The sequence below is a fragment of the Peromyscus eremicus genome, chromosome 3 (assembly GCF_949786415.1).
Source record: "Peromyscus eremicus chromosome 3, PerEre_H2_v1, whole genome shotgun sequence".
NCBI lineage: Eukaryota > Metazoa > Chordata > Mammalia > Rodentia > Cricetidae > Peromyscus > Peromyscus eremicus.
The window spans coordinates 80,983,570-80,995,295 of NC_081418.1; the positions used below are offsets into that span (position 1 = coordinate 80,983,570).

At 38.6% G+C, this 11,726-nt stretch overlaps 1 gene segment (V, D, J or C); it reads left to right on the forward strand.

Moving 5' to 3' along the window:
- Positions 1 to 11,109: 11,109 nt before the first annotated feature.
- Positions 11,110 to 11,609, forward strand: LOC131906320 (immunoglobulin kappa variable 1-16-like). The segment is given in 2 exon segments: positions 11,110 to 11,164; positions 11,287 to 11,609. Coding segments are annotated over 2 exon segments (378 nt in total).
- The last annotated feature ends 117 nt before the right edge of the window (positions 11,610 to 11,726 follow it).

An 11,726-nucleotide genomic window follows, 5' to 3' on the forward strand; every position in this document is an offset into this window, starting at 1 on the left:
ACCTCCATGGAAGCAGAAGTGAGAGGCTAAGCTGCCCCAGCTGCTCCTCCTCATGAGTCACTCACTGAAACTGTTCATCAGATGTCACAGGACTTTTAGCAAAGTTCATGGAGAGTCATTGTGTTGATAAAAGAGGCTAAACACTCTGCTATATCTCCAATATAGAACAGTAGAAACTACTGTGAACATTTCAGAAAACATTTAAATACAGAAAATTAGTTTCTAAGTGCCAGTATTTAAAGGGCAGAGAAATCTTACTGAGAGAAGCAGACAGCAGAAAGGATTTCTGATTTTCTCATAAAAGCTAGAGCACAAGTGTCAGAGAAAGGGGAAGGCTGTCTAACCATGATCCTCTGCTGTGTCTTGAAATTCCAGCAGTGTGTCCTGATGCTCTCAGCTGTCTGCAGCACTCTATATAGAATTTTAATGGCTCCTATGTCCTCTGGTCTGCTTACAAAAGTCAAATAATATTGAACCACACTTCTATCACTTTTAATCCCACTGCATGAAGTTGAATATAGATTTGTCTATATGACTTTGTATGCGTTGTAAGGATTGTCTTAAACATGCTCCCGTAAATGATTTTAATAAAAAATTAATATTACAGAACACAGTTTTAGAAACAAAACAAAGCCTGGTGGTGGTGGCACATGCTTTTAATCCCAGCACTTAGGAGCCAAGGCAGGAACATTTCTGAGTTCAAAGCTAACCTGGTCTACAGAGAGAGTTCCAGGACAGCTAAGGCTACACAGAGAAATCTTGTCTCATTACACCCTCCAAGAAAAGAAAAACAATAAAAGAACAGTGATCTACACTCTATTCTTTTTATTTAATTTCAGTTTAGAAATCCTGTGTGGGTAAGATCTATTACTTGTCTCTTTTTGATGTCCCATTCATCTACCCACCTACCTGCACATCTACAGTACATACAACTTAATTACTACAGTTTTATACAAATCCGAAAAATCAAGAACAGAACAATCAAGTCAGAGGATATGATAACACTTTCATAGGCTTCAGATTTTCTTAGTTATGCTGTCTGATTTTCTACATAAATTCTATACTGAGTTAATCAGCCTTAGAAACCCCTTCATCAATATTAGTTACATTACGTTGAGTTTATGTGCCAATTGGAGAAAATATACATTTAAAAGTGCTTCATGGAGCTAGAAAGAACACCCAGTATTTAAAAGCACTTGTTGCTCTTGAAGAGGACCTGGGTTTGATTCTCAGCACCCACATGGTGACCCACAGCTATCTTTGACTCCAGTTCCAGGGGATCCAGGCCCTCTTCTGGCCTCTGAGGGCATCAGACATGCCCATAATGTTCTTACAAACATGCAGGGAAAATAGTCTTACATATAAAAACATATTTTTAGAGTGGTTCTTATTATGAATACAGATATATTACCTATTCGTGTATATGACCTTCAATATACAAGGGCAACTCTGCTATCCTTGGTGTATGTAGACATTTTATTGTGATTACTTCTAAATATTTATGTTGATGTTCCTTCTTTATGAATTTGTGTACTGATCTATTAGCAAATAATTTATTTTATTTCTTCCATTGCTGATTTCTTACTACATTGTGTATATTGTTCTATTGGTTTAAATACAAGTGGTGACAGCAGACATTTTGGTCTTTTTTTTTTTTTTTGTAATCTGAGGTATAAAATGCCCAACTTTTTTTTTAACTGGGTATTATATTTGCCTGAGCTTTATAGACAGCATATGACAGTAAGATAATTGTGCCACTGTGCTTTGCTTCCTTAGAGATTTATCATAATTATCTACTGACTTGCATAGAAATGATTTTTAAAACAATGTAGAGATAATTGTACAATTCATCTTAATTGTCAGAAGGATGAACTATGTGGTATAGTGTATTATATTAATACGGCCTTTTTCTTGTCAAATCCATTCAACTAGGTCATGATATATCCCACAGAAACAAAGTTGTGAAGGTGGAGAATCAGAACGGGAATAAAAGGAGCAGGAACATGAGGAAGGGATACTAAAATAAAATTTAATTTATTCCTTTCCTCTATATCCATGTCTCATACATCAGTCAAACAATTTTGGTAGAAAAGACGTTTTATTCATTATTTATTTATTTTTCATCTATTTATTTTACATCTTCTCCCCAATCCTCCCCTCCCAGTCCTTCTCCCCCATTCCTGCCTCCCATCCCCTGCTTCCTCCTCTTCTGTCTCCATCCAGGATAGGTCAGGTCTCCTATGAGTATCAAAAAAACATGGCACATCATGTTGTGTAGGACAAATGCTTCTCCACTTCCACCAAGCCCCTGCAGTCCCGTGGCCTACTTATAAAAGAATCACTAAGAAGTTTATGTTAATTATAACCGCTTTGCCATTAGCTCAGGCTTATTACTAACTAGCTCTTACACATAATTTAAGCCATAATTCTTATTTATGTTTAGCACGTGGCTTGGTACCTTTTCTCAGTTCTGCCTTGTCATTTTGCTTCCTCTATGTCTGGCTGGTGACTCCTGACTCTGCTCTTCTTCTTCCCAGCATTCCTTTAGTCTGCTTGTCCTGCCTATACTTTCTGCCTGGCTACTGGCCAATCAAATTTTATTAAACCACTGTACAAAAACATTACCCCATAACAAAGTTGCAGTAAGACTAAGAACATCCCCATGTATTAAGGCTGGGTAAATTGACCAAGTATGAGAAGTAGGGTCTCCAAAGCCAGTAAAACAGAGATAGCCCCTGTTCCCTCTGTTAGGGGTCCCATAAGAAGACCAAGCAACATAACTATAACATATATGCAGAGTACCTAGGTCAGTCTCATGCAGGCTCTGTGGTTGTTGGTTCAGCCTCTGTGATCTCCATAAGCCCACGTGAGTTGATTGTGTGAGCCTTCCCGTGGTGCTCTTGATCCCTCTGGCCCCTACACTCCTATCTTCTCCTCTTTAGGATTCCCAAACTCCACCTAATGTTTGGCTCAGCACTGTACCCCTCCATGTCCCCCCAAATTATCGCTCATGCTCCCAACCCACCTTCCCTCAGTACATTCATGAAATCTCTTCTATATTCCCTTTCCATCTAGATCTAGATATCTCCCCATGCACTTTTCTTGTTACCTAGTTTCTCTGGGTCTGTGGATTGTAGCATAGTTGTCCTTTATTTTACACCTAATATCCACTGGTCAGTGAGTATATACCAAATTTGTCTTTATTGGTCTGGGTTACCTCACTCAGGATGATTTAGAAAAGACATTTTTAATAAAGTAACAACATTTCTCTATGATGTCAGAGGTTGTAGTAATGACCTCTGCTCATCTCTAAGGGGAGCCAGATTGGTCTCTGTTTAATGTGTGCACTCCCTGTGGTCATTAGCCATAACAGCAAGATGATCAGAGAATGAGTTTTACTCCTTCCAGTGTTTCCATCTCAGTAAATATTACTTCCTTAATTACTTAGCTATTTTCAAATCTAGGGAAATGTGCTAGCTGTCAATACAGATTTCAAACTGATTTTCTGGAGTCCCAGAAAGGTTCCTTGGCAGTGGGTCAGGCACAGATTTCCCACTCAAGATCAGCAGAGTGGAGCCTGAGGATTTAGGAGTATATTACTGCATGCAAGGTTCATATCTTCCTCCACAGTGATGCAGACTCTAATAAAAATATCCTTGCTTGGGGAGGCCTAGCTGCCAAATATGTTACTTATCTGTGTAAGAGAGGGAGGGGCACTGAGGATCTCCAGATTATTGCTTTCAGCTGAGGGATTTGGAGCATGAGTGCCTGCCTTGGTTACACCTCAAGGGTCATGCAACTCAGTTCTCTTCAGCTGCAGTAACAATGAAATTGCCTCAAAATAATGGTGGACACATGCATTCTCAGCAACCATGAACGACTGGGCTAAAGCTGAGTGAAAACCCATCCTGATCAAATAGTCCTTATCTGCCTTCATCACTCAAAATTATCCTGTAAAACAGACAAGAAACTGAGACGTATTCCTTTGTTAACCTTTCCTCTTTAATATATAATTACTTTATTTGTCACATTTTGTGCCTATGACTTAAATTCCATTTTATTAATATAAATATTGTATATTCTATTCCCCTTTGTTTTCTCTTTGAGTAAAGTATGTTTATTGACTCCCTAAGTTTAGACTATATTTTACTCATGAAGTCTTCCTTTTCTGATGAACAAATAGTTCTGTTTAATAATCTCCACCCAGCTGTTGTTACTATTTTGACTCCATGTTTATTTTCACTCCAAGTACATGTACAGTTAATGATATGCAGGAACATATCCATGTAGAATTTTCTGACTGTTTTTGATGTTTTTCTTGCATTGCTCCAATTTTTTTTTTTTTGGTGTTTTTATGTATTGATAAAGTTTTAACTTTTTTCTTCTATAGTTGTGTAAATTTGGTGAATTTAATGTAAACCCATTTTCAGGTTAAATTACTTTACTTTCCAGAGAGTGCTTATTTTTCTTTCATTTCTGAAGTTTTCTGCTGTGGTGATGTTTTATTTGTGCTAAAGTGTAGTGATATTTTATTTGTATGTTAATAAATAAAGTTTGCCTGGAGATCAGACGTCATAGCCAGCCATAAACAAAATTCAGGTGGGGTAGCACATGCCCTTAATCTGATCACATGGCAGGCAGTCTCTGTGTGGTCAAGGATACATCCAAGCATGGTGACACACGCCTTTAATCTCAGTACCAACCTAGAGACCTGGAGGTCTGTACAGACAGGCCGTGACGAGGAAGTGAGGTGGCTGGGCTAAGAGCCAATGAGAAGGCAGAACAGGAAGGCAATAAGGCACAAGTTAGACAGGGAGAAGCAGGCTCTCTTGGGCAGCAATAGTGGTGTGGTGAGCTAAGGTTAGTTGGTGGTTATCACTATTTCTCTGATCTCTATGGCTTTCACCCCTGTATTTTGCTCTGTGTTTCTTATTTAATAAGACTGTTTAGAAATTTGTCTACATTCTGCTAATTGTATTTTTTTGGGGGCAGGGAACTTTTACTGTTGTTTCTTGCTAGTGCTTCAGCTATATTACCCAATTATCTCCTATATGTTATGTTCTTATTAAGATATTAGTATCAGTCTAGTAGGATTCCCTTCAATGTAACTTAGGACTCTCTCTCTCCCTCCCCCCACCCTCTCTGAGATTTGATATTTTGGACAGGTGTTTTGCATTAAATTTATCTGAGAGTCTTTGAGTTTCCAGGACCTGCATGTTCATTTAGAACTTCATTAACTATGTTTTCTGTATCTTCACCTTTCTCTCTTCTTTCCATAAAACTAACAATGTAAGTTTCTATCAATTCAATGGTGTCCCATATACTGCCTGTGTTGTTCATTTTAAATTTTGTTTATTTTAATGCATTATATACTTTGGAACTTTAAAAACATAAATAATGATTATTTCACACTTTTATTTTTACTCCCAATTATCTTCTTCCCTATAACACTAAAACTCTTATTCTCGACAACCTCCTCCATCTGTAATGATTATTTTTGAGTCAATGAGTTAATTTTCTTTGCTTGCATAAACATGAGTTGGGTCTCATGTAATGGAACATAGAATCTTGTTAACGGCTAACAGCAATAATGGCTACAACACTAAAGAGAAGGGCACAGCTTTTCCCAGAAGCCATTAATTGTTAATAGCCTGTTAGTGAAGAGTAGGAACTCATCAGGCTCTCCTCCATTCATGAAAAAATGTTGATGGATCTTGTGCAGGGAACCACAGCAGTGATTTCACAAATACAATGATCATACCCAGAACCCTCTGTTTCAGAGTTCCTTGCTATCCTTTTATTCTTTCATTCTTCCTACATCCTGTTGGAGATGTCCCTTGAGCCTGAAGAAGTGATATACATACCCTGTTGAGTATTAGTGTGAACATAAGTGACCCCAAAAATTCTATGAGGGAACACTTACAACCAATAAACAACATTTGTCAAGTGGCCAGATACAAGATTAACTAAAAAAAACAAAAACAAAATAAAAAACAAAACAAAACAAAAAAACTAATAACCCTCTTATATACAAATGATAAATGGGATGACGAACCAGAGAGTCAACACCCTTGACAATAAGCTTCAAATAATATAAAATGTCTTGGGGTAACACTAACCAACCAAGTGAAAGACTTGTATGACAAGAACTTTAAATCTTTGAAGAAAGAAATTGGAGACGATGATTGAAAGATCTCCAAAGCTCATGGTTTGGTAGCATTAACATAGTAATAATGGTCATCTTACCAAAAGTGATCTACAGATTCAATGCAATCCACATTAAAATCTCAACACAATTCTTTATAGACCTTGAAAGAACAATACTCAACTTTTTGAAAAACAAAAAGCCCAGGATAACTAAAACAATCCTATACAATAAAACTACTTCTGGAGGTATCACCATCCCTGATTTCAAGCTCTACTACAGAGCTAAACTAATAAAAACCACGTGGTATTTTTTTTTTTTGATTTTTGACATAACTTTAGACCTACAATCTGTGCTGCCAATGGGATGTGGTAGAGTACGGGTTGATAGAGATTATTGGAGGGGTCAATCAATGGCTAGCCCAGCCTGAGACCCAAGCCACAAGAGTGAGCCTACCATTGACACTGCCTGGAGCACCAGGACCAAGAGGCTAAATAGCCAAGATACCTAGGATAGAATCAAACACATATGGAGAAAAAATGTCAATGTAATGATGCTTAAGGATATTCTGCTATACTCATAGATTGGTGCCTAGCCCAATAGTCATCAAAGAGGCTTCATCCAGCAACTAGTGGAAACAGATGCAGAGATCCACTTTCTAACATTAGGGCAAGCTTGGGGAATCCTGCTGAAGAGAGAAAGGAATTATTCTAATAGCCAGAGGGGTTAAGGACATCACAAGAAAACACACAGAATCAATTAGCCTATGCTCATAGGAGCTCACAGAGACTGAACCAACAACCAGGGGGTCTGCATGGACTGATCTAGACCCTCTGCATATTTGTGACCGTTGTATAGCTACATCTTCTTGTGGAATTCTTAATAGTATGAGCAGAGGCTGTTTCTGACTTTGGCTGATTTTGAGACCCTGTTTCCTCATACTGGGTTACCTTTCCCAGCCTTGGTGCAAGGCAAGGTGTTTAATTTTACTACAGCTCAATATGCCATGTTTTGTCAACATCCATGGGAGGTATGCCCTTTTCAGAATAGAAAATGGGGAGGCAAGGAAGGGGTGGCAGGTGATGGGGGAGCATGAGAGAAAAGAGAGAGGGGAAACTGTGCTTGGGTTGTAAAATAAATAATAAAAAGTAAAACATAGATTGTGTTACCTATAATGTCTTCCACTATACAATGATGTAGTACTAGATTTATCTTCCTAAAAAAATAAAAAAATAAATAAGTGAACCACACAAGAAACATCCCTTTGCAATCCAGTTCCTCATTTTCTTGAGTCCCACAAAAGAAAGTTTGAAATCATAACTTGTCCCTTGTGGACTGCCCCTCCATCACTGACCTCTGTCATTCTTTACAATATTATTTCCTTCTGATCTTTGTTATCGTTTTGCTTTTAGTCAAGTTTCCTTGCTGCTTGGCAAATCATGTTAGTATGTGTTTAATCAGATACTTAAAATTCTGCAAACACTATCCAGACACTGACCATCAGTAACAAAATGTTTCTGGAATGTTTCAGCTGACTTATGGAAGCATTCTTCTTCTATTAAAGAATGTCCTGAAGGATGATCATTCCAGATTCTGGGGGCTGTCATGTGAGCAGGCAGAACTGTGTTTTAAGATTCATAGAACTCAGAGAAGCAGCAATACAAGGAAAGAGGAAAGCTGGTATACCACACACAGCCTTAATCCAGCCTTAAGGCTGGTGCATGCTATTCTCAATCGATTCATGGGAGGAGGATTTTGAAGAAATTGACTCATGGTAGGAGTTTTTCTAACACATAGGATTGAAGACCAGGATCCTAGAAAATCAGCATGATCCAATCTAGGCTGCAGCACCACTTTCTGTCCTCCAGTTGATAAAAGATGGAAGACTCCAGAATCTCCAGGGTCTACGACAAGGATTTGGAAGTCCAGACTGGTGCTACTTCTCTTGAAAATGAAGAAGGCTAGCACATAAAAAGCAAAGACATAGATGTGAGATAATCGTGATCAAATGTTTCTTCAAATATAAGATTCCAATATTTTCTTAAGGATATCTGTACTCACTTGTTAGAGTGAGGCTTTGTCTCTGGATATGCAGAGAAGCTGTTACCATCGTTAGGATTAGTTGCCAGTCACTGAATAAAAGCTAAGAATGTCACATTTATAGTGAATAATGGTCATGTAATGAGAGGAAGTGATTTGCTTAAAGTAATTATGCCAGGTAGCACTTGATGATTTGTGCTCATCAGTTGTGGGAAATAGTAGCACAAGGCTACAAAACGGCCCAAGATCAGAATTACTAACATGGGGGAAAAATGTATTCCATTTAATCTCTGGTTATGAAAGGTATACTTTCAAATGATAGTGGAACTGTGTGTGACACGTTTTGAGAGTGCATGGCATTACCTCTGTTCAAGCAGTACATTTCTTCAACTTTTTCTGGAATGATCATTACTAAAGCTTTCAAAATGTATTTTGAGTTCACTAGAATGGTAGAGATGAACTGTCTTCTTTATTTCAGGAAAATAGACTATTTTAAACTTAAAAGTACATTGCATTTAGAACACAAAGTTTTTCCTTCTTAGAATTTTGGTAGAGTGAGTTAACAATTTAGTAGCCTTGTGGTCTATTGTACTTCCACTGAAAATAATATTATTTTTTATTTATTGTTAACAATTAAGTATTGGGCCAAATAGTGTTATTTCCCCTACAAATTTAGAAAATAATCTCAAAAATGTCTTTAGTATTGTAGAATCTTTATAGAAGAATGGCAGGGCTGGAGAGATAGCTCAGAGGTTAAGAGCACTGACTATTCTTCCTAGAGGTCCTGAGTTCAATTCCCAGCAACCACATGGTGGCTCACAACCATCTGTAATGAGATCTGGTGCCCTCTTCTGGCCTGAAGGGATACATGCAGGCAGAACACTGTATACATAATAAATAAAATAAATCTTTTTTTTAAAAAAAAAGAAGAATTGCATCCTCTGGACAAAAATATGGATTGTCCTGGTCTAGCTTGGGACATTTGGCGCAAAAGCCTGTGTGTGGTGAGTTACTGAGATAAACAATTCTGTAGTTGTACCTAGAGCTGATGATCTTCTGATATTTGGCATGTGTCCAAAGCAAAATTCAATGCTACAAAGACATTTTAATTGGCTGGTCACACAATGGGTTAAGAGTCCGTCCCAGACAGGACATGGCATGCACGTGATGGCTCCTGCTCAGCTACCAAGGACTACAGTGGGAATTTAAATGTGACACTGTGATCAGTCTTGCCTGGTACACTGGGGAAGTCCTTGCTCGTTGTGCTTAATTTTTGAAATCTTTACGTATCCAATCTCAGGTGACAGATGTGAAATCCAGATAACCCAGTCCCATCCTCTGTGTCTGCATCTCTGGAACACAGAGTCACCATCACTTGCTAGGAAAGCCAGAATATTAGCAGTTACTGGAACTATCCTAGCTAAAACTAGGTGAAATGGTTAAACACCTGATCTACTATAATCCAGCCTGTAGTTGGGAGACTGAGACACACAAGCAGACAGGCTGTCCCTGAATCAGTATGATGTCTCCAGTTACTGCTCAAGATTTAGTAGTGAAAATATGGTTTGTAATACATGGGAGAGACATGTATTGAGTAGCAATGTTTTCTGTTGTAGTATTCAAGTCTGTTATTACTAGTCAGTCTTTCATGCTGAGGAATTTTGGGAACAGTATCAAATGACAGAAAAGTGGCTAAATATGGAGGATCCTAAACTGAGAAAAGAGTGCAACTCATATAATTTTGTGGGTGTGAAAGTACCTCCATCTTCAGATGAAGTCAGAAGTCCAAGTAACACATGTTGTTGGGGGCAAAGTGCTGTGGGATGTCTTTCTGTACACTGTGAATATGTGTTGCTCTGATTGGTTGGTAAACAAAGCTGCATTGGTCTATGGCAGGGCAGGATGTAGCCAGGCAGGAAAATCCAAGAGAGATAGTGAAAGGAGAAAGAAGAGTAAGGGGAGTAGCCAAACCGCCGACCAAGGAACATCATATAATGGGACACATGTAAAGCCGCAGAACATGTGGTGATACATAAATTAATAGTTATGGGTTACGTTGTAAGAGTTAGCCAACAAGAAGCCTGCCATAGGCCATAAGTTCATAATTAATATAAGCCTCTGAATGATTATTTTCTAAGCAACTGAAGAACCTCAGCGCCAGGCATGACAACACAGGAAAACTTCCAGCTGTAGTCAGTGTTATATGTGCACATACTGTGTACGTCTCTCTTTGTGCTGTAGTGAGCATGGCTAAGTCTGCTAAATTTTACCTTTTAGTTCATTAAAATGGTTTTTGTAAATTATTCTTTTAATTTAAAAAATGATTACCCCAAACACACAAAGATTTCTCAAGGAGAGTACTTTTTTTGGGTTTGGTTTTTTGACATGGTGTTTCACTACATAGCTCTGGCTGTTCTGGACCTCACTCCAGAGTAGGCTGGCCTTGATCTCAGAGATGCATTTGCCTTTGCCTCTCAAGTGCTGAGAATAAAGTCATGCACCACTACTACCCAGCCATAGTATTTTTTTAACCCATAAAAATTATTTGAATTAGTTGAAGATTTAATAATCCTTCTCTGTTGAATATTCCCTGACAGTCAGATATTTGTTTATATTACCACTAATACATTTTTAAAATATATTATTTAAAATAGAGCTTAGGTATAGTACAATGTTTCAAATAATCTCCAATATGTCATCTATAATTTTAAAACTTTAAAAAAGAAGTGCAGCCTCTGATGTGGTCTGATCTTCAGCATTTGGGGACACTGTGTTTGTGCTCAGTTACTGAGATGAGCAAGCCTTGCAGCTGTGCCCACCCTAACTGGTTCCCAGTGATTTTCATGCACTCATTGTACAGCCTTGAGGACTTCCTTATATACCAGTCACACCCTGTACAGTTGTCACTGCAGTCAGGACTCAGCATGGACATGAGGGCCCCTGCTCAGCTCCCTGGGCTCCTGCTGCTCTGTCTTCCAGGTAAAAAAGGACTAAAATGGGAATTTCACTGTTACACTGTGATTATTGTTGACAGGCATTTGGGGATAGTCTTTTCTTATTATGCTTAACTATGTGGATATTTATTATGTCTCCACTCCTAGGTGCCAGATGTGACATCCAGATGACCCAGTCTCCATCCTCTCTGTCTGCATCTCTGGGAGACAGAGTCACTCTCACTTGCAGGGCCAGTCAGGGCATTAGCAATTATTTAAGCTGGTTCCAGCAGAAACCAGGAAAATCTCCTAAGCGCCTGATTTATGGTGTATCCAACTTGGCAGACAGTGTCCCATCGAGGTTCAGTGGCAGTGGGTCTGGGACAGAGTATTCTCTCAGCATCAGCAGCCTGGATTCTGAAGACAGTGCAACTTATTACTGTCTACAGTCTGTTCAGTATCCTCCCACAGTGATAGAAGCCATAACATAAACCTCAGTGGAAGCAGAAGTGAGAGGCTGGCTGCCCCAGCTGTTACTCCTCATGAGTTGCTCACTGTAACCATTTTTTCATATGTCATAGGATTTTTAGCAAAGCTCACAGAGAGAC